The following is a 27,658-nucleotide window of genomic DNA, read 5'->3' on the forward strand; positions in this document are numbered from 1 at the left end:
CCTCTGGACCTGAGCAAGCGAGCCAGAGGGGGAAGAGAGCAGGACAGGCGAGGCGCTCCAGCCGGAGCCACCTCCTTCCCGGCCGCCCCCTCCTCACTCCCCTGACACACTCGCTCGCTCGCTTGCTCGCTCGCTCTCTCGCCGGCGTCCCCCCCCCCCCCCCCGGCCGGCCCCGCACCTCGGCGGGCGCCACACACTCGGCAGCCCGAGCCGCGATAGCCGCAGCGGGATGGAGGCGGCAGGCACCGAGCGCCCCGCAGGCTGGCCCGGGGCGCCCCTCGCCCGGACCGGGCTGCTACTCTTGTCTACGTGGGTCCTGGCCGGCGCCGAGATCACTTGGGGCACGACGGGAGGTCCCGGGCGTCTGGTGTCTCCGGCTTCGCGGCCACCAGCTTTGCCTCCTCTCTTGCCACGGGCAGCGATGAACCGGTGGCCTGAGGAGCTGGCGACTGCACGGAGAACCACAGCGCTGAGACGCGGGTCCAGGCTAGAGCTACTGCCCCGGGCGAACAGCGGGGCGATACCGGCTGAAGCTGAGGGAATGTCGCCTGAAGACGTGAGGTGGGTCCGGGGCATCCAGGCTCCTAGCACGGCGGGCAGCTCGAGGAGGACTCGCCGGGCACAGCCCCCCAGTACCCTGGAGCTCGGGGACTCTTGGGCTACTGCTCCCGCAGATGGTGCCAAAGGAAGCCGCCCTCAAACCAAGGGTTCCCGGGAAGAGGTGAAGGCGACACGGACTGGAGGACCGGCGGCTGAGGAGCTCAGGTTGCCCAGCACGTCTTTTGCGCTGACTGGGGACTCGGCCCACAATCAAGCCATGGTGCACTGGTCGGGACACAACAGCAGCGTGAGTACCCCCATCTAGTTACAGATCTGTAGTTTCCTGACAGTCATGGGTCATGAGGGTCGGGAGCGAGGGGCAGATAGTTGTTTTGGGTCCAGATGGAAAACCAGGGTGCCTAGACTTCTAGAGAGGGGTTTGTCCTGCCCCTTCACACTCCCAACAGGTTAGCAGAGTTTTGTTGTTCAGATGGTATGTGCATGTTTACTGAAGACCCTGGCACTGAGGCTGTCTAGAGGGCTAAGTGAATCTTAAAGCTGCCTGGACCAGGGTTCTGTGGTCGCTCTCCTGCATTCGGCGTGGAGAATCACTTTTTCTTTTTTTGAATTCGTGATGCTTGAATTTGTGGGTGCAAATATAGACTGATGTGGAGAAATCTCTAGACAGATTCCTGAGACTGGGGGAGCTCCTCTTTACCCCCTCAATCTCGGGTCACACATGCTAAGGGCAAGGGACCCAGGGAAATAGGGAGATTGGGGCCACAGGGACTCCGACTCACTTGTTCATTTTGGGCTGACTGCTAGGCACATGTTATGCTGGCCAGACAGTGAGCTGGACTGCCTCACCAAAGCTGGAAGGCTATCTGAGTGGGGCCAGGCAGGAAAAACAAAGTTTACGGCGTGAACCGAATTTCCATGCCCTTTCCACGCTGCTTCTTCTCGTGCTTGTATTGTGGGCACAAGTGGGGGAGTAGAAAACTCACTTTCGCCTCTGCGTCCAGCAAACACAAATTGCTCCAGCAACAGAGCGGAACCCCTGCTCCTTCAGAGCACATCTCTTCTCCTTTTTTCTGGGGCCATCTGGGGCCCCAGGGTGTTGTGACACCAAGAGGTGGCACCTTCCTTAAACCTGCTCGGGAGGCTTTGGGGCTCAGGAACGGGAGTCAAGCAGAGTAGGGTCCTCTTCAGGCAGCTGCAGCTGCCGGCAGCACCTGCTTGCCTGGTCTCTCTCCATCTCACTACCACAGCAGCAAGCACCGGTTGCCAAAATCCTTCCCTCTCTTTCCTCTTGTGGTCGCTATTTAACCTGGCCTTGCCAAATCGTTTTTCTGGTGTGGCTCTTTCCAGTTCAGTTGAGAACCAGACTTAAGGCAGAGCTTTTGAAAAGACTTCCTGGGGGAAATGTCTCTATATTTTACGTGTGTGTGTGTGTGTGTGGGGGGGGGGGGGTTATAAGGTTGAGTATTGAATAACAGAGAAGCCAGGGGTCTGCAGAGCTAGGCACACAAGCAGTAACCAAGTACAGTTTTTTGTTTTTGTTTTTTTTTAGTTGTCAGTGATACACAGTGGGGTTAGGGCTGGGGGTAGCAAAGTCTGAGTACCAGATGCTAGGTTCAGAGGAGAAGAGTCCAGATCCACAGGGCAGCTTGGTGACTAATGGCTTCATCTGCCTCCATCAAGAAAGCCTCCCCCCCCCAGCCTTGGATTGGATGGCTTTGGTCATGGGGAACAGGTTGGGATGGTGCACCTCTGCAGGGCTGGGTGGCTAAAGACTTACTTCCAAGTTCCCAGGAGATGCTCCTGGTGTGTGTGTGTGGGGGGGGAAGGGTGCAATTCCCTGGATGCAGAGCTTGTGATTTCTGACTTTTTGGATCCTTAGGGATTGTTGGGTGTTTTCTGGGGTTTTCTCTCTTTGAGGAGGTGGTACCCATGCGTATGTGTGACATTAGGACTAAATTCCCTCAACCATAAGTGCTTCATCTCGGCTTTAATTCCAAGACACATTTAAAAAGATTAACAAACCCCCTGGAAATGGGACTTTAGACAGAAAGTATTTCTCGAAAACCATAGGTCAATGTACATGGACTTCTCTGCCCAGCTTCAGGGTGGTTGGTTGAGCAACAAGGAATGTAAGGGATGGTCTGGCTTGTGCCCATTGGGGAAACGCCTCTTCAATTAAGATAGAGCCAAAGGTCCTGGGTGGCAGACTAGTTGGGCATGGAGATTTGAGCCATCTATGAACCAGCTTCTGCCCAGCTTCCCTGCCCCAGCAAGGAAGCTGCCCCAGCAGCTCTTCCCCAGACAGAGAGGGACTGCTTACTTGGTCCCTAGGCTGCATCTGCCTTTTGAGCACATATTGTTCCCAGTTCCATGAGGGAAAGTGTCATTGTCAAACCTGGGGTGCTTTGTAAAGAGGGAGATGTCTTTGTGAGTATCCTCGGCAAGATGTTCTTTACCTTCTTTGCCAACAGTGATGATGATGGTGATGAAGAAACATCTGGAAGTCTGTTTACTACTGCTTCTAAGTGGAGGGCGATGTCACAAGGCAGAGAAATATGGGCCTAGGAGCAGGCTCTTCTGGCCAGGAAAGACAGTTCTATCTCATGGCTGCTGAAGTGTTAAGCAGGCCCTTTTAAGCAGCCGTTTCAGCCTTAGCAGTTTGGGCTTTTCTGCTTTGCTCCCAGGTGCCTTTGGTGAGCTGCAGCGCTTGGTAGGAATTTCCTCGGTGGTGGTGGATGCTCGTCACTGAGCACTGAGCTCCACACTGGTAGAGTTTACAGTCAGAAATGAGTAGTTGGATATCCTTAGCCCTCCCCTCTTGGTTTAGCAGGTACTTCAGGAGCAGGAGACCAAGAAGATCCTTGTATATAAGGACGATGCTGCCTTTCTCTGGCTGGAGCAGTGGGGCTGTCGAACTGCCTAACAGTCCCCAAGAGCTGGTTAGTGGACGGACGGCTCAAACCTCCGTGTCCTGTTGGTCTGCTACCCAGGACCTCTGGACCCATTTTGATCGCTCAGGGCAAATGCTTACTTTGGTACAATAACTGGGGTGGGTTTGCTTGAGAGGTGATGGAGGAAGTGCTGGAAGATTGCACAGAAAGCAGGGGAGAGAGACCTGGGCACTGACTTGGCTAGTGTGGTAAGTAGCCATGGCCTTGGAGCCTCTGCTCTAGAGGCGTCTGCAGATGGTCTTACTTGCTGCTTGTTTTCCCCTGGGATCCTTGTGATTAATGGGTCAGAAAGTGTTTCGCAAACACCCCAGGGGAATCCAGTCCCCATGGCTTACGGGGAAACAGAAAAACACATTATTCTGTCCTTTTCCTTCAAACGGAGGAAGAGGCTTCCTTGCTTGCTCAGTGAGTTGGCAAATGGCCCTGGAGAGTGTGGAGCTGTGAAGGCAAAGCCCACTTATTCCTCCCTCGGCCTCGGATTAACCCCTGATTCTGCATCCTCTCTTGGGTCAGGCACCATTTCTTCTTTGCAGCTCACACACAGTGGCTTTACAACCGGGTGCCCCTGTCGTGTGTCTGCTTGGGATGACTTGGCGGGTGGTTTTCAATTAATGCGCCCAACCTTAGTGGAGAGAAATGAGGAGGTGTGGGGGGTCATTCTAGGTCCCTGCCAGATGCAGAGCAGGTTAGAAGATGCACGACGAGGTGCGATTTCCCACCCTTAGCTAATGCAGCTAGCCTGGGCTCTAAAATATTTACTCCCAATGTGCAAAATAGTGACAGATTTGATCCGATTCATTGTATTACACTCAGCAGAGCGTCTCACTGTGCTCCCAAGCAGATTTTTCAAGCAGCTTTTGGCTGGATTGCCTAGCCGTCACCGTCTCTGTCACAATATCTTAATGCATTTTGCCTTCTCTGAGGCTTAATAAAGAAGCCTGCCACAGAAACCATTCTTCAGAGGTTTGCCAAAAGAATCTGTTTTTAATTAATATTACAAGGAAAGGCGTCTCAGTTGAGACAGAACTGGGAAACACACCGGGACACAACAGCACTAATTGCTCTGGGTCACTGTCCGCCAGGAGTGGGGATGCGGGGGAAGGAGGGTGGACCAAAGCTGTTTGTCTGTTTCCAGAGTCCTCTGATGACTGGGTTACTGCCTCTGATTTGCTTCTCAGATCCTGTGCTGGTTTCCAAGGTGAGCAGAGAAGCAAATGCCCTCATCTGGAGGCCCCACTCAAGGAAGACAGAAATACAGTGATTGCACTCGCATTTTGATTGGCAGGAAAGGAAAGTTGAGTAGTGGCTTCTCCAGTTGTGTTGGGTTTAAGAGTCGAGGTTTGGTGCATCCAGTGTTAAGAAAGCTCTGGAAGCTCTTTTGTTTTATTTTTTATTTTTCCTCTGGCTGTATAACTCTGTTGTTGCTAGGGGAAATCTGGGAGCAGCGATCTATGGACTAGAGCCATCTCACAAGGAACAGAGAAGTATGACAGAACCAGACACACAGATACACGGTTCGTCCCTGGAGGCTAGCAGTTCATCCAGGGCTGGGTGTCAATGGGCAAGTCATCTAGTCTGAGGCCTGTGGCTTGTTCTGCCTGCCCACCTGTAGATTTCCTGCTTTCTACCTTCCTTTGGCCTTTTGGATGGCAAGAGACATTTCTCTTACAGGAAGGGTTGGATGGAACTTCCTATTCTTGGTAGGCAGTGGATCAAGGGCACTCTGCCTCACTTAGGTACTTAGTGATGGTTGGCTAAGTGGATGAATGAATGGTACTCTCCACTTTCAGGGAGCATAATCTGTAAACAAATTTGAAGTCATTGTCAGAGATATGATTTCATAACTTGACAGACACTTTCCCCAGGAATGGCTTTGTTTTGCATGTCTCCATTCTAGCACAAGGACCTCTGGCTTCTTAAATTCAAATTTAAAGTCCTGTGTCATGGCCTCAAAGGTCTCTCACTTGCCTGTCTTGAGTGTCCTGGGTCTACTTCTGCAACTTGCGATTTGACTGCTCCATGGTTAACTCCTTTTAAGGGCTTGTCCCCTGTCCCAGGTTTCTGATTGGCTCTGCTCCAAGACCTCCGCCACTTGAGACATGCGCCTCTGTTACAGGGCATCCATTCATGACTCCTCAAGACACAAACACAGCCTCCATACAACCTTCCTAAGAAACATTTCCTTCCCTTTTCTAGTGACTATTAGCATTTACACCGCACCACACATTTGATCATTTTTAGTAGTTTTTTTTACTCTAATGTTAGAGTTTTTAGTATTTAGAGGTAAGGGATGAAATATTAATAGTTAAATAAATACTGTATACCAATTATGTGTTCTCTCTCTCTCTCTCTCTCTCTCTCTCTCTCTCTCTCTGTCGTTTTTTGAGAAAGGGTTTCTCTGTAGCTTCAGAGCCTGTCCTGGTACTAGCTCTTGTAGACTAGGCTGACCTTGAACTCACAAAGATCCTCCTGCCTCTGCCTCCTGAGTACTGGGATTAAAGGCGTGCGCCACCACCACCCAGCATGAGTTCTGTTCTTATGTGTGCCCCACTACTCAGTAACTTTGCTCTGGGGAGATAGATGTTGTCTAAACTATGGGGAAAGGGGAAGTCATTTTTACTCTCAGACGAGAAATAGGTTAACAGCACCTCTTAATAACATTGAATCTAAGTGTTCAGTTTGTTATTTCACATGGGAGTTTCTTTGGATGTGTGCTCATGTTTCTGTATGTGTGTCAGTGGATGTACCTGTGTGTGCATGTTTATAGGGATGTCAGAGATCAATGCTGAATATATATATATATATATATATATATATATATATATATATATATATATATTTGGTCTCTGCCTCCTCAGTGCTGGTGGGGTTTTAGGCATGTGCTACCATGCCTGGCTTTTTATGTGGGTGTTAGGTATTGAACTCAGGTTTTGCACTATGTCATTTAAACAGAATAATAGTAGGCCCCATGAGCTGTCTAGCCACGGATTCTTGGGTCTGATAATGGGGTCAGGTATGGGTTTCATCTGGGGCAGTGGTGTAAAATCCAATCAGAAAGTGTTTGGTCACTCCTATGACATTTGTGCCACTATTGCACCAATGGGCGTGTCTTTCCAGGTTGGTTCTTAAACAAACTCTTAGAGTTAATAGCTAAGACTGGTGCTTAGTTTTCTCCTCTAGTAGTGTGTATAGCACTTTGAAAGCTAGCCAGTAGGGAACGAGGCTTCAAGGTCAGTGCCAGCTTAATTTCTCCATGTTCTATGACTTACATGTATGTTGTTTTCAGCAATAGGGATGTACCATTAAGTTCTGCAGGGAAATCAACAACATTGTTAATAGCCTGTAATGTTTAGGGAGAGTGAGAGATCTTTGGTGCTTCACTGACCATTACCTGTAAAACTGGTGCTGTATGGTAAGCACTTTACTGATGATGCCATCTCCCTAGCCACATATATGTTTAGATCCCATGAGAGCCTTACTCCACTTGAAAGGGACAGAAATAAGGACAAGTCAATGACCCTGACTGCTCCTGTGTTTCAGAGATTAGATCTACTCACATGGGCTCTTCAGCTATTTGCTGAGCATTTGATGTCTATGTGTCAGTGTTCTGGCTCCTGGGGCTTGGCAGGGATGAGATGGTGGGGTGAGAAACACAGACCCGACGGCATTTGCCTCGAGGTCCCTCTTGTAGGCTTTGGATTTGAGCCTGTTCTTCTGTAAAGTTAAATAACACATGACAATAACACAGGTGCCCTGGGGTAATCTGTGGCTAATTGTCGAGCTGTTGTTTGAGGCTATGAGGGTAGAGGAAAAAGCACCACTGTGGGAGATACTGCAGGTATCTGACACCTACAAAATGCCAAGGCTGGAGGTGCTCTTAGGAACTGTCTTCATTAAATCACTCAGCATGGGGATGAGGCACAAGGCTTAGACAACACCATCACATCCTACAGCTGGATCCCAACTGTTCTTTTCTCTAAGAATAGACTCTCCTGTTCCTTCCTGATCTTCTCACTACTCCTGCAGGTTGACAAAGCATTCTCCTTCTGTCAGTGTTCACATACCTGTACTTTTACTTGGTCGAGGTATCGTACTATCCATTTGATAGGTAGGGTAGACTGAGACCCAGAATGGTGCATGCAAGACTAAACTAGATTCCTCCACCCTGTATGGCTCTTTCTGTCACTGTAACCAGTTATCTGTAGGAACAGCTCAGGGAGGAAAAACTCATTTGGGTTCAAGGTTCCAAGAACACATTCCATCATGGTGGAGAAGGCATGGTGGCAGGGTGGCTAAGTCAGGCATGGTGGCAGAGTGGCTAAGTTCTTATCTTAGGAGTATGAAGTGGCTAATCAACAGTCAAAGAAGGAAGCACAGAGCGTGGCTCAAAAGTGGAACTAGGTTATTACCCTCAAAAACCCACCCCACCAGTGAACCTCCTTTGAAAGCCATTTTGCATGGTAGAGATTCCACAACCTCCCCAACAGTGCCATTTGTTATAGAACAAGTGTTCAGGCACACAGGCCTGTGGTGGACATTTCACATTCACAGTGTCACATTCCCATAGTCGTTCTGTTCACCCACTACAGTGGCTGGAGACAATAAATAATGGGCTCCTTAATATTGGATGAACTGTATCTTACTATCAATTGCTGGTGGGAGTCTGGCAAATTACCTGGCTATTTGAATTAGTGAGTCAATCAAGTACAGTTGCTTGTTTTGAGCGTTTGAGTTTAATTATTTATGGAAATGCTATTCTTTATAGAACAGTAATAAATGTGCTGGAGTCAATGCAGATGAAGTAATAGAGTCTCAGAAATTTAGGGCTGCACAAGTAGATTTTTGCTATTAGGTCTATGCTGGGCAGTGGAAGGAATGATTCCTTCTTGGCTGAGGTGAGAGGGATTTGCTGTACAGATTGGCTAACCTTTCAGGGACATTGCTCAATAAAACTGTGTCCTTTCTAAGTAGGGCTCTGCATCTTTACAAATGCTATAGAAAAGTGTAGCTTAAAGGGAAAAGCTGGAGATAAAGCTCTGTGGATAATTAGGGATTCCATATGATGTAGGATGTGGGATTATTTTGCATGGGTAAGTGGTATGACATATGGTTTATCATATGTGCGAACTAATACTCGAGGAGGGATTAAATCCTGAATGCAAATCTCTTCAGGACTTATTGCGAATGGATAGATGGGGAATGTGAAAAGTGCTTCTGAGAGCCAGCTGCCTTGGTTCAGTCCTCTCCCTGTTTCTGAATGGCTCTGTGGTCCTGGAAAATTGTTACCTTCTCTCAGCCCATACAAAGGGGCCCTTCTCACTTGGGCAGCTGAAAGGACTTTAAATGCGATTGTACCCAGCAGAGGGCTCAAAAGAAGTACAGGACCCCTATGTAGCATGTACTCCAGACATTTTCACACTGGCTTACGACTGCCTTTGTGTCCGGAGGCAAGGCTTCTCTAGGTCTTCCTATGGTGATGTTGAAGCAGAGGAAGGAGCTACTTGCACACAGTTTGCCAAGGAGCTGGTGGTATAGGCTCCACGACACACACACACACACACACACACACACACACACACACACACACACACACAAGCAAGATGCTCATTTCAGCCACCTCCCACGGTCTCTGCTTTCCCACAAGTCTCCATGACATCTGATTTTTTTATGTAGTGCTACTGTGAGCAGCGGAGAAGACCCACAGCAGGGCGGCCTGAGGGGGCTCTGTTTTCCTAAAGCTTATACCTAGAATTTGCAATAGAAATATTTAGAATAATTTTGATTAGAATCAGCAATAAGCTTGAGGGCCTATGATGGAAGTAAGTTGAACATTTTCTTGGACCTTTTTATTGCATGGAGGGTTAAAGGATCCAGGGAAGTGGGAGAAACTTTTCTTGGCTTGGGTATCAGTGTTTATACCTTACCAGGATTCATAAGACATTTCTTAAAGAAAGTTTGTCAAGCGTGTAGCTTTAAGAAAATAAGAGAGCACTGGATGCTGGGGCTGCTTGGTAAGCAGAGGCCTCAGTATCAAAGATGCTACCACATCCAAGTCTGGGATGGAGCCTCAGTATCAAAGATGCTACCACATCCAAGTCTGGGATGGATCCTAAATGCTCCATTCTTCTGTCTCTTAGCGGTGTGCGGTGTTAAAGGGGAGTATCCGCAGATATCCGCAGCTCACCACTTTCCCCAGGATGGTCACAGCGACGTAACCCACCAGTTTGTCCTCATCTTTACCCGTTCAGTGACATTCTCTTTTTGCCTTCATCTAGCGCACCCAGGATGGAACCTGAGAGCCTTATCCAGACACTAGAGGGAGTGCTGCCCTGAGAAAGACATGAAAATAAATAAGATAAAATAACGAAAAACGTTGTACCACGAATTGTTCCAAAGAGAACAATGTTTCAAAGAGAAGAGAAGAAGTAGCCTGTAAGCGCATTGCGTGAGCGGTTATTGGCAGACCCAGAATGAATAATTATTGACAACAGAGCAGTTTAATTTTGAGGGTTGATTGTCTTGCTGCTTCCTGCCGAAAAATAGAAGACAGATGTTCAAACTGTTTCAAATTGTTCTTTACCTGTGGGTTGCATATCATATGTCTTGCATATCAGATATTTACATTACGATTCCTAACAATAGCAAAATTATAGTTATGAAGTAGCAACAAAATAATTTTATTTTGGGGGGGTTACAACACGAGGAACTGTATTAAAGGGTAGCAGCATTGGGAAGGTTTAGAACAACTGTTAGAAGCTGAACTAAGATTCTACCAGTAGATTCACTTGAAGATGGTTCTCAGCTTGTTTCTTCCATTCCTCCTTCATTTTCGTCCTCGTTCTCTTGCATCTGGTGGTCAGTCAATAGAAACTTATTGAGCTGAAAGGAATAGACACAAATACTTAATACTGCCTAGTTGAAAAAGCAATGTCTTGAAGCTACAGAGTGGTCTGGCTTGCTCTAGCTACCTCCGGGTTTCAAGTCTGTATCCCTGGAATATCTCAGCTGTTTAGTTTTGGTTCTTATGCCCTATTTGCCTGACTTGGTCCTCCTGAAAACCCTTGTGTTGATTATGTGGCTAAGTAGGTGTATCCTCATCCAGATGGTGAGAATCGGGTTAAATATTACACATATGAATAGGAAACGGGCTCTTTCTTTTTAAGATGTTGATTTCAGTGGGAAATGGAGACCACTGCGTGAGTGGAACTTCTTTTTTTTCCTTCTAACGGGACTAGAAGAGAAGCTCGGTGTGCCATGTCAGGATGTGATTATGTAGTGGTACAGCTATGATAGGATAAAAGGGTAGATTATTGAATCTACTCTGAAAAGAAATGAGGATATAGATATGATAAGATAAAAAGGTTATTGAATCTACTTTTAAAAAGCAACTACTAGTTTTAAATGATTTTACATTGGGTTGAATTTTTGTATATTGTATGCAGATTTTGTATATTGATTCAAATTTGAGATTAATTTTGTTAGAACTTACTGTACATACATTTCTACTCTTGTTCAAGGTATTATAGCTATACAGCTCATTTAACAATATAATGTAAATTTCTAGTCCTTGAAAATTATTATTTCCAACTGTTTAGGATAATAAGGAAATACAGGTTAGTAGCTAATTACCTATTATAATCGAACTTGTAATCACATTAGTTATGTTTTCAAGGGCAAGAAAAGATAGATTTTAGATAGACAGGCCATCTTCAAATCAGAAAGCTACAACATATGGCATTTAAGATGTTTTTAATCATTTCAGTGATACATTTCTACTTCTGGCAGCATCAGTCTACTTCAGAGAAGATAATGGGCATCAAAGAAACTCCATATGGAGTTTACTTTCTTTGTGGCAAAAGTAAGTCACTGGATAAGAAAATGCCCTTGCTTTGACTGCTGATAGTCCTAATTGGACAAGCATGACACAAAAGAAGGTGACTACCAAACATTGTCAAGATGAGGAGGGACAGCCCCTCAGAATAAGTGCTTCACAGAAAAGTCTGTCAGATATACTAGGCCTGTAGGCTGAAGATAGATGCCCCAGCATTGCAGAGGAACTTTGGGTGACTGTCCACACAGCCAGTTATTTCTGTCATTTCTCGCATTTTTTGAAAGATACTTGCCTGCACTTTCTGCTTACTCAGTTAATATTATTTCTTTCTTGGGTATCTGAGGGAGTTGAAAACTAGATAGTTATAGTTGTAGTTTTCCTTGGTTACCTGAAGCAGAAAGCAAGTTATGATAGAAAGTAAATTAGGTACAAGACTTTGAACTCACCAAGATAGAATAGATAATGGAATATTTTCCCTGAATTTGTTAAATGCAAATGGACTAGACATTGTTGATATATTTATTGCCTGTATGTATTGTATATAGTTATTATACTTATTTTATATAGTTTTCTTATATTAGTTATAGCCTTTTTATTTTAGAGAAAAAATGGGAAGTATAGTGGTATATGTTATTTGTGTTTTAATAAATAAAGCTTACCTGAAGATCAGAGGGCAAAGCAGCCATACTAGTCTGTCATACAGGCCACAGAGTGGTGGCACACACCTTGAATCCCAGGACTCAGGAGACAGAGGCAGACAGATCTCTGTTAGTTTGAGGACACACAGTTTAATCTGTCTAAAAGAGAAACAGAGCTCACACAAAGATGATTCTAGTACTTGGGATCACATGCCTTTAATCCCAGTACTAGGGAGGTGAAGACAGGAACAATATGGCTTGGAGGAGAGAGGAATATAAAAGGGAAGAGACAGGAACTCAGTGTAGTGTGAAGTTTGAGGATTTGTGGAGACAGGATCTCACTCCTTTGGTCTGAAGATTTCATAGAGGTAAGAGCTCTCTAGTGGCTTGGCTGCTTTGCTTTTCGGATCTTCAGGTTGAATGAACCCCAATATCTGTCTCTGAGTTTTTATTATTCATTCTCCAGGGGAGGCTTGTTTATTGTTCGAGTGTAGAAACAATGAAACTAGAGATATGGATGCTTGCATTTTCAGCATGGTGGAGGAACAGGTGATCCATGGAAGAGGTCTTCCTCGTTCCATGAGCTTTGTTCGGGTCTATTCATGCTTAACGGTGAACTTTTGCATTCTCAAAATTCCTAAATATCAGTCCAAATAATGTTCAGTCAACTATCTGGGCACCTTTATTGAGTAGGTACATAATTTTAAAAAAGAAGACCTTCAAGCAACAGTGACCTTGAACAAGTCTCCATGCCTTAGTTTCACTGGCTGCAAAACTAGGTTCATACTTGATTTACAAGGTTGTTGGGAATCTTAGAGATGATGCAAGTATCTAGTGCTGTAGGCTCCATTATAAGTCGAGAATATTAGTTCATATTCACAAAGGTGAGAAATGGGTTAGGTTGAGTGTCTTCTTTTGTAGATCTCTTGATATCCTATCCATTTTTGAGCTCTTTTCATTTATTGGCATGCTATCCTGACTTCCAAATATGAGTACGTAGCAGCGGCTGTGTTACCCAACAGCTTTCTGTGTCCACTGAAGCTTTGCTTTCCACGTATTGAGCACCACCTGGGTCAGGGAATTTATGTCTGTCAAAGGAGAAGCCATTCGTCAGTCACTGGTGGACATGGGTGGAAAAGTCCTTTGGGCTACGACAACTTTGAGGCTGTTTACTAAACAATCTTCCAGAATTCCCAGTGTGTTAAGCCCCAGTTGCCTGCCCTGATAACTTGCTTGTGTGATTCTCTACCTTCTATCCCTATTTCACCCCCTGACTTCAGGCTTTCTGGAGATTATCTCCCAAATGAACTACTTAAATTGCAACCCTTGTTTCTGGAGAAGTCTTAAATTATTTCAAGTCTCTAATGTGGCTTTTATACTGAATCAGAGCAAATGGTATATAGGGATAGACTTACTATAAGTATTTGACGTAGGCAATTTTGGTGGCCGAGAAGAAAGCTGTGTGCTTGGGAAGCTGAAGGCTCGGGGCAACAGATGGTCTAGTCCTATTCTGAGTCTAAAGACTGAGCAGCAGGAGAGACGATGCTGTAAATTCTTGACAAAGACCAAGCATGGAGACAGGAGGAGACTGATGCCCCAGATTACCAGTGAGGCAGAGAGAAAAAGATATTTCTCCTCTGCCTTTTATTGCACTTGGGCCTTCTGTGGGTTGCATGAGTTGTGCCTCTGTGCATCACTCCATCTATTGATGGATTAAAATGTTAACACTACCCAGAAACACCCTCACAGACCCTGATAGAATAATGATCAACTAAATATTTGAGCACCCTGTGCCCCATTTAAGTTGGTACATGAAGTTATCTATCATATCAAGTCAGGATCTTTTCTCATGCTTTAAGAATCCTGCTTTGGGGTGTCGAAACATCCTATGCCAGCAAAGATAAACCACAGAACCAGGAATAAGTTGCTTATTTTTGTGTTGTTTCCCAATAAAGTCACATAGATCCAATAATTACAGGCTATTGCCAATACTGCTGTAAAACCTGACACTAAGACCCTATTGCTTATTGAAGACATGATATACTTAAATCATGGAACATGGAGACATAAAGTTGGTACTCAGCTGCAAACTTCATCCCTATGGCTATGCTCATGTTGCTAGAAGGTGCTAAGCATTCTGCTGGAGAAGAAAAGAAAGCCTTAATCTCACCCACCTGTGAACACTGTAAGCTGCAATGTGGCTGTCCTGACAAGGTGAGTCCATCGGTGTAATAGTGACACAGATGTCATATGAGTAACCAAGAACTTTCTGATTGGTTCCAAGGCCTACTCTGCATGATGGAACTCATATATATGGCACTATTAAAAGGGCTAATAACCTCTGGCCCTCTAGATCCTAGGTCCTAGAAGGGAATCTAATACCTTTACTCTGCTAAATAGTATTAAAATGATTTCCAGTGACTCACTGATATTCATATGGATTCTCAACTCTCATCAGAGGAAGTTTTGTTTGAAGGAGATAGCAGTTAACACTGAGACTGACAGCTGGCCAGCATGCAGAGATCAAAAGCCTGTAGAGTGCTCAACCCCAAAGTGAACATCTACGTTTCACCCCAAGGCTCAAAGATCTTGGTGGAAGGGTGGTGGTGGTAGGTAACATCAAGAAAACAACTTTCCAGACATAAGAAAACACACCCATAGATGAACACACAATGATTGTGACAGCATGCAAAAGCTTTCACAAGCTACAGCAAGGTAAACTCCAGCATAGTGGGAGAGAAGGTGGCATGTGATCCTACCACAAGTTGAGCTGAGGAGCTATTAACATTGGATGGCTCTTGGAAGAGAGAGAGTTAGGTCTCTCTTTCTCTCCCTCTTTCCCTCCCGTCCTTTCTTCCTTTTATTTATCTATTTTCTAATGAGGTGATCTCTAGTAGGCAGACCACACACCAGGGCATTCTCCAACCCCAGACTGGCTTGGCAACACACATTGACTCCATGGGGGAAAACAGGAAATCAAGTTGTCTCAAAGTTGGGTGGGAAGGGATAGGAGAGTGGAGAGGGTAGTAAGGACAGGACACGAGGGGGTATGTGTGAATGCACTCAAAATCCATTGTATAAAATTCTCAAAGAATTCATAAAAAATATTTTAAAAATTCTGTTTTGGACCCTGTCTTAGGGATGCAGAGGGAAATCAGTATAGTTAGATGGTCCTTCTTTTGTTTGGTACCTGCCAGAGGAAAGAAGTCCCATGGCTTCTAAGAGGGGACCCATACATTCAAATTATTTCTTAATGCCAGTTCTCAGAAGTAGAAGGCTTCTCCTACTCAGGGAATGTGCTTGGTTTTCACAATGCCTAAACTCTCTGACATTTGGACTTTGAACAGCTGGTAGGTGATGATCTACCTAAAAAGCCTAAGGAAAAAAAGATTCATTTTCTTAAGCTTTATTATAATTGGAAGGAGCCACTGGGCTCACAGCTCTTTCTGCCTAAGATAGCATCACCAAAGGATGTCATGATATATGCTGGTGGGAACTTTGCTTTGGGATTGGGGAACTCCTTATTCACGTGAAGTTTTGTCAGTAAAGTCATCTGCTTCTCAGGCACGTGGACCTGGGGACTCGTTCGATGTGGGAGCTTAGTTTATGAGTGGGAGTTGTGAGTGGTCCTTCTTAAAATTAGTTATGTTATCAGTAAGGAGAAGGAGCTACGGCTTTGAAATCCGAGATTTCTTCTTTCAAGCATGAGAAGATTGGTCTTAACCTTAAGCTGGTGAATTTCCATTTATTCTTCCTCTAATTCATTCACTAATTTGTTTGTTTTAGTGCAGTGCTGATCAAGATGTTTAACTTGTCTTGAATCCCCCCCCCCATCTGTAAAATGGAAAAAAAAAGTCATATAAACTGGTATGGTCCCATGCCATGACAAAGTAAATGTCAATCATTTATATATTCATGAAATAAGGCCAATCCTGCGTGTTCCCTTTATGTCTTATTTAAGTGAAGAAATGCTGCACACGGAAGCCTTTTGAATGGAACTCGGGTGCTCTGAAGGCAAGGGGCTGAATTACCATCCTCTCATTTATTCCTCAGGGAGCTGGAAGTCCCTAACCAGCGGATTTGAGGGTATGTATAGACCCTCCTTTCTTCTGAGTACACATGAACACACAGCTCACATACTCTGAGGCTGAGACCCAGCAATTCTTATTCCAAGCATGATGTACCCTTTGTTTCTAGTCACATCTGATACAATAACATTTCCAGATGGACTCTAATTTGATGTTTATAAAAAATGTTTGTTCCAGAACTTGACCTGTATCGATTGCTCTGCCTCTCCCCTTCCAGATAAAGCATTCCTGGGGAGCACGTAGTTTGTACCCAGTATTACAGCTTATACTGAAACCTCACATGGCAGACCTGAAAACCCTGAACCTATGGTTTCATGTGTGGGAAGCATGCACGGGAAAGATATTACATACAACAGTGTGAGGCAATACATATACTAGTTTGATAATATTGAGGAAATAACAGTAGTTTATTATGTATTGATATTATATATCAAGACTCTAGTGAATTAAAAGTGGGATAGTAAAAGTACTATTAATGTTTTTTATTATTTCAACAACAAAATCTAGTAGTGTGGCTGAATATAACATTGTTCTCTCTTAGTGAACCAGTGTCTTTGGACAGGACATGTTCTGACCATGTTTGAGAGCCTGCTGCCTCCACATTGTGGATAGCTTGGCTTGAAGGCTCGCACCCCAGGCAGCTCTGCCCTCGCTTTCTCCTTGGGCATTACATCTTATCTTGTGATCCTACTTTTCTCCTTCCCACATAGACGGGAGAAGTGTCTAGTTTTGCACTAGCACATGTTAGTTGTCTGCTGTGATTGTACCAAGTCCTTCCTTTCTGGACTCCTTTTCTTTCTATCTTGAGATTCTCATTTGTCTTAATCGCGGATCTGTGTTCTGCTCCTGAGATTATTCTTCGTTGTTGGCTGCCTTTCACTCTTAGCAGTCTCTCTCGGTGTGTGTAGGAAGTCCTTGTTCATATTTGTATCCACGTAATATGAATGGTTTTCTTTTAGCTCCCAGAAGATCTTGGCCTGGAGGATCAATCCTATAGTCACTCAGTATTAGGAGATGCATTTCAAACATTGAGATAGCCTGGAGTTTCATTTTCTCTCACCTTCGCTTGGTGGTTCATCCGCACATAGAACTCTGGGGTAGAAAAACAACATGCCCCTCTCTGTGAAGTTCCTCGATTACTTGTTTCTTGTGTCATCTACTAGTTCTGAATAAGTGTTCTTCTTCCCACTCAGAAACCAGTGAGGGTGAGGGAAAGAGGCACCAGGTATGGAGCCCCATGCTATGGTTCAGATGAAGGGTGTGCCCTTCTCTAATAAAGCACAGTGCATTAACGATGGATGCAAAGTCTGCGCTGCGCTGTCGAGGGACTGAAGATCACACAGAACAATTAGCCACTGGCGCTTGCTCTCCAAAGGCAGCTATGTAAAACACCCAGAAAAGTAGGTGTGGCTTTTACTTTAACTGGTTAAAACTAAAGCATTGTTCATTGCTCAGCACGTGTTTGCTTGGTCCCAGAGCTGGCACTGCTGAACTCTTAGCAGTGGCGTGTCAAAGACTGCACACGGGACACCGACTTTAGGGAGTGCTGGAGAGAAGCGCAGATGAGCTGAGAAATCAAAGATGCACAGCACCAGGGAGTTGAAGGGGGGGGGCAGTGCAATGTTCTGAGCATGTGGACTTTGTAACAGGGAGCAGAGTATCTAAAAAGGATGGAAAGGTCAGGCCAGTGTTTGTCCTCATAGTAGACTTGGGCAGTGTTCAGGAGAATGACATTGCTAATTTACCTTAAAAAATTACACTGAGCCGGGCTGTGGTGGCACATATCTTTAATCCCAGCACTTGGGAGCAGAGACAGGCAGATCTCTTTGAGTTCAAGGCCAGTCTGATCTATAAAGTGAATTTCAGGACAGCCAGGACTGTTACACAGAAACTCTGTTTTGAAAAGCCATAAAAAACATCAAACAAAAACAAGCAAAAGGGTTGCACTGGATGTCCTGTAAGTTACAGGAACAGAAGGCTGGGAAAATGTGCTGTTTGGTCATGGTAGTAGGGTAGGCAGGAAGAAGCCTATGTAAGACAAATTTAGCTGATATGGTTGATCATGTGATTGTAATTTTTTACTCCTTTCTGTAGCTCTCTTTGTCCTGGGCCTTTGCAGTACCGCCTGTACTGTCTGTAGGTAGAGGTTTCTTTCCTGACTAACTTTATTATTAGTATTAAAAATTTATTAATATGTATCCTTTGTGTATAGTACTGGATGTCATGAGACTATTTTCATACAAATATAAAATATACTTTGAGTGTATATATAACTCTTCCATAGCCCAGTGCATTCTTCTTTCTCAGTCCACCTGGCCCTGTGACTTGGGTGGCCAGTAAAAGAGGTAGGGGTGACACCAATACCATGTCCATTCAAGGATGAGTTGTCAAGATGCATATGCATTTGTATTATATATCATATGCCACTGCAGTGCACAAGAGAAACATGTCAGGATTATCCTGGTCTTGAAGAGGATGAGAGACAAGAAGAAGGCAGACATTGCCAGCCTAGCTCAGCTCTGCTGAGCTCAGCCTGGCTTTGTACAACAGCTAGCAACACGGCCCCGGAGCTGAGCCCAGATGCAATCAGTTCGTTCCCATGTGCCTTGCATCTTTGTGAGGATAAATGGTTGAAAGCCTGGTTGTTTATTTGTAGCTTTCTTCAGCAAATACTGATACTGCAGGTAAAATGACCAGAATTTTAACCATAGAATGTAGCACGTTTGTGGAAACCCAACTCCAGTGTGAGGTGCGGATCCTATGTATTTCAGTTCTTAGCTTCTTGTGTATACGGTCAGAGGCTAGCCTTAGATAGATCTTCTTGGTGGCTGCTTGCCACTCACTTTGCTTTATGATTCATGCCTTCTCTTTCTGGAGCCAAATGAGGAAGTTCAAATCCACAGTCTAAAAGAATTAATTTTGACCTCTTTCCCTTCTCGGCTTTTCCCAGCAGCCTAATCGGATTCCAGCAGTGCATTCCAGCTGAGTGGTGCTCAGGCCTCTCAACAGGGGCCTTCAAGGCCCACCGCTCAGTGTTTTCTTGAAGAGTTCAAGTTAATTTTTGCCCTAACTGGTTAGATGGAATTTCACTTAAAAGTGGGGAGAAATACAGGGTCAGGGGATTTCCTTGGTTTAGACTGTATTTAAAACGTATTAGTTCTGATAAAATATTTAGCTTTTTTAACAACAAATTTAATATGGGGAATTGTGTTTTATTTATTAATGGCGGTTTCAGGGAGATCGGTAGGAGCTGTGCTAAAGTGCACAGTTGTGATTTTAGAGTATAGTAATTACTGTAATATTTTGTTGAATTATTAATATCTACCATGCCTGCAGGAACATGGGCTTCTGCAGCTGAATTCATTCAGGAGTGCCTTTTCCCTCCTCTGGTTTTGCTTGGTCTTTCCACTCCTAACTTGTACACATATGGAATATTTTTAGGAAATGGAGTTTGGGACAGAGATGATAACAGTGTCGTTAGAACCTGAATGTAGGAAGGTGGCCTAGAAAACTCCCTGCCCAGGATGATTCCTCTCAGCCAGGAAGCCTGTGCAGAGGCAGATTGAAGGATGCTGAAGGAAGCCTGTCTGGCAAGAAAGGGCTCACTGTGTGTCTTTATTTGGGAACTGAGGATAAGGAATAGTGGGAAGCCGTGTGTGCACAGGAGTGTGTGTGTGTGTGTGTGTGTGTGTGTGTGTGTGTGTGTGTGCATGTGTCTAGCTCTAGGCATAGCTCGTCTAGAGATGTAGTTGTTTTGTGACCATGTTGAGGCAATGTTAGTGCCCTTTATTACTCGTGTCAGTGACTGTTATATAGTATCTGGTATATGTTCAAGTGATATCATTGTGGTGATGGGGACGATTCTGATAGTCAATTGCCGCCCGAATGAGCTTGCGCTCCACCTGGATCTGAGTTCAAAGGGACATGAGGGACAACCTCTCTGGTTGTAGACTAAACTGAAATTGAAGGTCAGCCCTGTTACTGCTATAGCTAGAGACCTAATGCAGACACCAATTAACCAACATTTGACATGCAGGCTTTCCTGCCTGTGTTAAGGATCAACATGATATCATATACTGGAGATGGCATCACATACTATAAATGCACATTTTTATGGAAATTCCACTGTCATTAAGTTACAGAATTGCTAATATTTGTGATGGGATTTTGAGGGAGAATAAGGAGGATTTTTTTTTCTTTTAAGCAAGTAAGGCATTGTTAGAGTAATTCCCTTGGGTAAAGATTATCTTCTCTGAGGTCCCTTTAACATATAAAATATTTGTAGACAATGTTTCAGAATTAGAACGAGCAAGAATGATCTAATAATATTCTTTTTCTGATGTGGAATTATGGAATTCTCCCATCATTCAGGCAGTAGAAGCATAAGCATCAGTGTGCATCCCCTCAGTCCCTGCCCAGCGCTTTTTGAACACACGGTAATTGTGACAATGAAGATAAGCTTCCTTGGCCGAGAGAATGGCACTTGAGGCAGAGGGGTCTTACTTTGAATGTTAGGTCTGCCCGTGACTAGCCAGCCATATCTGTGCTTTCAAACAAGGTACTCTTAGGAGACTCTATTTTCTCCCTTACAACATCAGGATCATAATCTCTATTTTGATGATTACTTTGACCATTTAAACGGTAAGCTTAAAGTGCTTGGCAAGGTGCCTACCTCAATGGTAGGAGGCATTCCAAAATTGGTACAAGTGGTCATTATTAGATAAAGAGGCTGTAAAGATTAGCCTGGCCTCCCTGCCAGTGCGCCTGCCTCCCGTGAGCCATTTCCCCACATTCTCTTGTGAAGCTCTGGATTTTAATGTAGAAGAAAGCGTCACTGCTGTCCTGGTCCTGTGGTGCTCTGGTGGTGGACGAGGAGAGACTCCTGCAGAGAGGGTCACACGGAGGGGACAGTCCAGCATCTGTCAGGGGAACCAGTCGAGATTTATCCACACACTTCCCTTTGTCTCTAACCCAAGACACTGGCAGCTTCAGCTCCATTTCGGTAATACTTTTCACTTGACAACATTTGTTTTTACTTACGGGGTGTAGTGAGGTAACTCAGTACTGTGGTGATACTTTGTGCTCTAACAAATAAAGCTTGCCCGGAGAACAGTGATTGGAGTTAGCCACTAGTTAACCATAGAAGCCAGGCGGTAGTGGCGCACACTTTTAATCCCAGGTTTTGGGATTGCATGCCTTTGATCCCAGCACTTGGGAAGCACAGGCCTTTAATCCCAGCACCTGTGGGAGAGTCTTCTGTTTGAGGTGATTTTATTGGCTAATAAAGAAACTGCCTGGCCCATTTGATAGACCGCCCCTTAGGTGGGTGGAGTAGACAGAACAGGAAGAGGAAGTGAGGTAGAAGGATCAGTCAGATTCCACGCCTCTCTTAAGTTAGGCAGACCGCCATGCCTCTCCTCAGAGAGAAGCCAGATGCGATGAAGCTCCAACCCAAGATGGACGCACACTAGAATCTACCTGGTAAGGCACCACTTTGTGGTGCTACACAGATTATTAGATATGGGTTAGTCAAGATGTGAGTAAGAGCCTGAAAATAATGGGCCAGGCAGTGTTTAAAAGAATACAATTTGTGTGTTGTTATTTCGGGTAAAGCTAGCCGGTGGCCGAGAGCAGGGCGGTGGGAAACCGCCCGCAGCGCCACACTACAGAATGGCGCCCAACGTGGATAACTGAATCCACAGAAAGCCTGAGAAAGCTTGGGAAAGAATAGAGTAAAGCATGTTTTCTCGGTAGCAGCAATTTCTCGGGTTTGGCTTTGCTTGCTAGAGCAAGAGCTCTCATCTAAGAGAGGCTTCCTGACTCAGCTTTAGCTGCAAAAACCTGCAGCTCTTTTAAGAGGTCCTACCTTGAAACACTTAAACAGCGTTGATGAAAAGCTGAACCTATGCTTTTCGGTTTTCAGCTGTATCAAGTAAAAAGTTGTGTTGTTTTAAAATGCCGGTTTTCTGGGCCGTCCTGCCAGGGCAAACTCTGACTTTTTCAAGCAGGCAGTCCTGACTACAGAGCTTTTGAGTGTTGTTTAACACTGTTGCAGCTTGCTCGCTGGCAGGGACCTTGAAACACCACAGAGTTGTGGTGATAAACATGGCTACAGCTGGTACCTCTGCCATGAGGCTGGAAAGCTAGGGAATGGGCTGGATCTAGCCGCCAAAGTCACGGCTTTAGTCCTACTGATATTGTTTGGTAAAGTAATGACTCATGTAGTCAGAAAGAGAGATATATAGTAAAAGAAAAATTCAAAGTCTAAGAAAATGTCTAAGTGGTTTACACTGTGTTAAAAATATATGCAGACTAAAGGTTAAAGTTCTTAAAAGTAAAAAAAAAAGAAAAAGGAAAAGAAAAAAAGGAAGTAGTTTGTTGTGGTGGTATACACCTTTAATCCCAACACTTGGGAGGCAGAGGTAGATTGACCTCTGCGACTTCAAGGTGTGGCAGCACACACCTTTAATCCCAATGCCTGGGAGGCAGAGACAGACAGATCTCTGGAAGTTCTAGGTGTGGTAGCATACGCCTTTAATCCCAGCACTTGGGTTGCAAAGGCGAGTGGATCTCTGAGAGTTCAAGGACAGCCGGGTCTGGAGAGTTATTCCAGGACAAAGATATACAGAGAACTTGTCAAAAAATAAAAAAATAAAAGTAAAAATAAGCGAAATAGAGGTTAAAATAAAGCCGTACAAAGATGGAAAATACACAAAGAATCTTGATGCTGTATACTATTATGCTCTCTTTGAATTGTTTGAATGCTGAGGAAGGAGCAACAGCTGCTAAAAGATACTTGTTTATAAATGCTGCTGAACTAATCCAAGAAAGATATCTTGAAAATACCTTGACTTCAGAATTTGGATCTAAGGATATGATACTTTGGAAAAGAGATTCTTCTTTTATTTTTACAGAAAATGAGACCATGTGGATTGCTTCTATCCCAATATGGTATGATAGACCACGCCCTCCTGAAAGGTTGCTGTGAACACCTTCAGAAAATTACTTCACCCAACTGATGACTGAGATGAACCTGGCACACAGGTTACACCATGAAAGATCTGATTGACAGCGTCCCCATTCAGCAGGAAGCAGTTTGGAGAGAAATAACTGCGTCCATATTCCCAAATATTGTTTATAAATGTTCTTTTACATTTAAAGGGGGATATGATATAGATATGAATAATTTGCATTGGTATGGATTTTAAGGTCAATTTTGTTACATGTATATGTATTTCTAATCTTGATTAAGGTATTGTGATTGTGTAGTTCATTTTAAGAATATAATGTATAATTAGGAAATATAGGTTGCTAATGGATAATCATTGATAATAGTAAAGCTTATAGTCATGTTAGTTAGATTTTCTAGATATATAGAGATATATTTAAGTTAAAAAGGCATTCTTCATATCTTTAAAGACTACAGAATATTGCATTTTAAATGTTTTAATAAGTTAGGACTGTTCATGACAATGAGACACGTCAGCTCCTGGCAGCACCAATCTACTTCAAGAGGAAGATGGGCATCAAAGAGGCTCCTTATGGAGTTTGATAGCCATTTGGGCAAGAAACTGCTCTTGCCTGGACTGTTGTAGAAACTGGACACAAAGAACCCAACGAGAGAGGACTGCTGAACTTGCCTTAATGTGAGATGATTCTTTGGGGTTCCTAATTCAAGAAAGAGTCTGCAAGACATTCTGCAGGACACAGCAGAAAGTGACTGAACTGTCTTTGAAATTTCTTGCTTTATGGAAATGTCTGCTGGAAACTATGGGCCTGAAGCCCGAAGATGGATGCCCCAACGGTACAGAGGAACTTTGGGTGACTGTCCAGGCAGCGAGATGTCTCTGTCATTTCTAGAGTTTTGTAAGTTGCTTACTTCTTATTTACTTAGGTAATATTATATCCTTCTGGAGTCTTTGATGGAGTTGAAGAATAGATAGATAGTTATAGTTGTTTTCCTTTGTTATGATAAAAGATAAAGTAGATATAAATATTGTAACTGTAATTCTTACTTGATAACTGTTTTGTTATATGTAATTTTACTATGTTAAAGTTAAAGCCTTTCTTTTTTTAAACAGAAAAAGGGGAAATGATGGAGGATTCCCATTGGCTAATAAAGAAACTGCCTGGCCCATTTGATTGGCCAGCCCTTAGGTGGGTGGAGTAGACAGAACAGGAAGAAGGAAGTGAGGTAGATGGCTCAGTCAGATGCTACGCCTCTCCTAAGTTAGACTGCCATGCCTCTCCTCAGAGAGAAGCCAGATGCGATGAAGCTCCAACCCAAGATGGACGCACACTAGAATCTACCTGGTAAGGCACCACTTTGTGGTGCTACACAGATTATTAGATATGGGTTAGTCAAGATGTGAGTAAGAGCCTGAAAATAATGGGCCAGGCAGTATTTAAAAGAATACAGTTTGTGTGTTGTTATTTTGGGGCATAGGCTAGCCGGCAGCCAGGAGGGAGCCTGGCGGGATGAAAAGCAGACCTGCCCGCCGAGCTCAACACTACAAGCACCAGGGAGGAGGAAACAGGAAGTGACATGGCAGGCAGAGAGAAGAATAGAAGGCAGATAGAGACAGGAGCTGGTCCCCTTTCAGGCTGAGGAGCTGGTGAGGATAGAAGTGACTGTGGTTTGCTCCTTTGTCTGTCTGATCTTTCAGCATTTACCACTATATCAGACTTCAGGATTTTATTATTAAGGCCAATTAAAACTCGCCCTACACGGTACCCTAGTGTGATGTGTCGTGATTAGGTCAGAGTGGTGATCATTTCAATTTCCTCATGTAGCTGTCATTTGATTGTTCGAGGGAACTTGGAAAGTTTCTTTTCTGATTGGTTTGAGATGTATAATGAATTAGTATAAATTGCAGTCATCCTCACGCGCTGTAGAATTCTGTCAGCTACCTCTCCTATTTAACTGTGTTTTCATGTTATTCATCCTTTGTATATCTCTTCTTCTTCTCTCATTTTCCCTGACTCTTTACTAGATACCATTTTACTCTAGGAACCCAACGGTTTTAGCTTCTATCTATGAGGGAGGGCGTGTGGCACAGTTTTGTGTGTTTATTGTCTTGCACTTGGGATAATATCTTCCAGTTCCCTCCCTGCTGGTGCAGATCCATTTTTATTGCTGAATCATTCCCCATTCTATATACTATATGTTTTTTTTTATTTCATCTGGTGGTGGGAACAGTGGTTGATTCCTTATCTTGACTTTTATGGGTAGTCCTATAATAAATATGGGGCTATAGGTATATCTTTGGTATATTAATTTTATTTCTTTTGGATAAATAAATACCCAATAGTAGGTGTGTTAGATGATGCATAGTTCTATTCTAAGTTATTTAAGAGCCTTGATACTCTTCCATAACAGCTATAATTGAGAACCATTCAGATAATTCATGTTCATGTTTATGAGAAACACAACTCAACAATTAAAACCACTGAATTGTCCAGTTAAAATGGGTAAAGGATCGGAATGTGTATTTCTCTGGAGCGATGTCTCACCTTGGGCATACAGTGGTGGTCTCACAAGTTTGAGGACTTACGATTCTCAGCACCCACGTGAAAAGTCCTATGCAGCAGTGTGTACCTATCACCCTGGTGCTGGGTAGTGGGGAGGAAGAGGAGATGGATGCCTGGAACGCCCTGGCCAGTCAGCCTAGCAGAGTCAGTGAGCTTCAGGATCACAGAGAGACCTTGTCTCATAGAGAGGAAGACCCCAGTGTCCTTCTCTGGCCTCCACAGGTATATGCACACATGCACACACTCATACTTACAAGGACGTCTATCATGCACACACAGACTACTAGACACAAAGTTAAAGGCAGAGAAATGGTCAACAAATATATGAAGATAAGTTCAGACATATCTGTTTAGAATGGTTGCTATGAAAGAGACAAGAGGTGCAGATGCTGCTGAAGACACAGGGAAGAACTCTTACCCGTTCTGGAGGAACCTGCGAAGGCATGTGGGTAGCAGGAGGATGGGAGAGCACAGCAGCAGCAGCAGCAGCAGCAGCAGCAGCAGCAGCAGCAGCAGCAGGCGACTCCCACTGGGGCAGTGATGCTCATACACACAGCTGCACGCTGTGTGCTCAGGCTCTCCCGTCATCCCCAAGACAGATCGCTCCTTCTTTCAGATTTTACCTGGAAGTTTATCCTGCTACTTATAGTCTGTCCCGATTGCCTGGGAGCTGAGGATGTCAGTGCTCCCTGTGCATTTCCAGCCAGGAGATCATGGCCACAGTGGGTTAGCATTTAGCAAGGAATGGAGCTTAGAGGACATCTGAACTACCTCAGAGCTTGAGCTCCTCCTCGGCATGGGGTCAGTACCAACCATGTGCAACAAGAAAAGCAAGAGATGCAAGGAGTTGTGTTCAGCTCGCCTGACTCTCATCCCGCTTCCGCTGAACAGCTTCTGCCATCCTAACTGTCTCTCCCCCAGGGAAAAGAGTCTTATCTCCATTTTATTTCTTCCATAAATTTTCTGAAGCCTTCACATTTTAAGTTAGTTAGTCTAGTGGTCAGTGAAGATCTTGAGCACACACTAGGAGTTTCGGAGATTGGGACATATAAAATTGGTACCCGTGCTGTTTGCTGAATTTCCTCACCGTCAAGTAGAGATGGACTGGCCCCGAGGGTCAGAAATATCTATTTCTTAGCCTGTTGCTATCTGAGCTTGACAAGCTCCCGCATGACAAGAGCAAAGGGCTCTCACCAGCGCTGACTCTCATCTCCGTCGGCCGGATGCTTCAAATAGAGGATTTTCTTCGGTTTGGTAAATGGGAACTCGGGGAGATCATTGCTTTGTTCTTTCCCCCACATTGGGTTTATTTCTTTCCATATCTTAACCATGCCTGATATGAAAATTGTCATCTAAACCATTTTAAGGTAGCATTAATGGCGCGTTGATCTGGAACCGTCATTTCTTCTGTCTGACTCATTCATGCAAACAAAACCCATCAGGAGATGACTTCCACCTTCTGTTTCTCTTACACGGCAGCTGAATTCTCTTCTCACTCTTTGAGCAAGCGCTGGGGCTTCCAGCTCTTCCCTGTGGTCTGCCTGCTGACGTCCCCTTGCTAGCTGTTTTTTGTTTTCTTCTCCCTCCTTCCAGGAAGAGGTTCATGGGATTGGTGTAAAGGGAAGGCTTATAGAAAGCTGAGGTTAAGACATAGGTATTCTACCACTGAGGTCATATGTCCCAGACTTGTGTTATCATTGTGGTTAAACATTATCATGATGGGCTAGGCAATTTTGCCTTGACTGTTCCGGTTAGGGTTTCTGTTTGCTATGATGAATCAATGCGACCAAAAACAGTTTGGGGAGGAAAGGGTTTATTTTTATTTGACTTACACTTTCACATCATAATCCATCATTGAAGGAATCAGGATAAGAATCAGGAGGCAGGAACTGATGCAGAGGCCATGGAGGGATGCTGCTTATTGGCTTGCTCACAGTTTCAGAGGGTTGGTCCATTACCATCATGGCAGGAAGCAGACAGACCCTAGAACAGTACCTGAGAGCTTTACATCCTGATCTGTATGCAACAGACGAGAGAAAGTGAGAGACCAGGCCTGGA

The 27,658-nt window shown here is 44.3% G+C and overlaps 1 protein-coding gene across 1 annotated transcript in view; it reads left to right on the forward strand.

Annotated features, from left to right (window-relative positions):
• Window positions 1-229: 229 nt before the first annotated feature.
• The window catches only part of Sorcs3 (sortilin related VPS10 domain containing receptor 3), a 628,415-nt gene continuing 600,986 nt past the window's right edge, over window positions 230-27,658 (forward strand). The window contains exon 1 of the mRNA XM_038331480.1: window positions 230-847. Coding sequence (XP_038187408.1) covers window positions 230-847 — 618 coding nt within the window. The remainder of the gene's footprint in view (window positions 848-27,658) is intronic.

This window comes from Arvicola amphibius, chromosome 1 (genome assembly GCF_903992535.2).
Source record: "Arvicola amphibius chromosome 1, mArvAmp1.2, whole genome shotgun sequence".
Lineage (NCBI taxonomy): Eukaryota > Metazoa > Chordata > Mammalia > Rodentia > Cricetidae > Arvicola > Arvicola amphibius.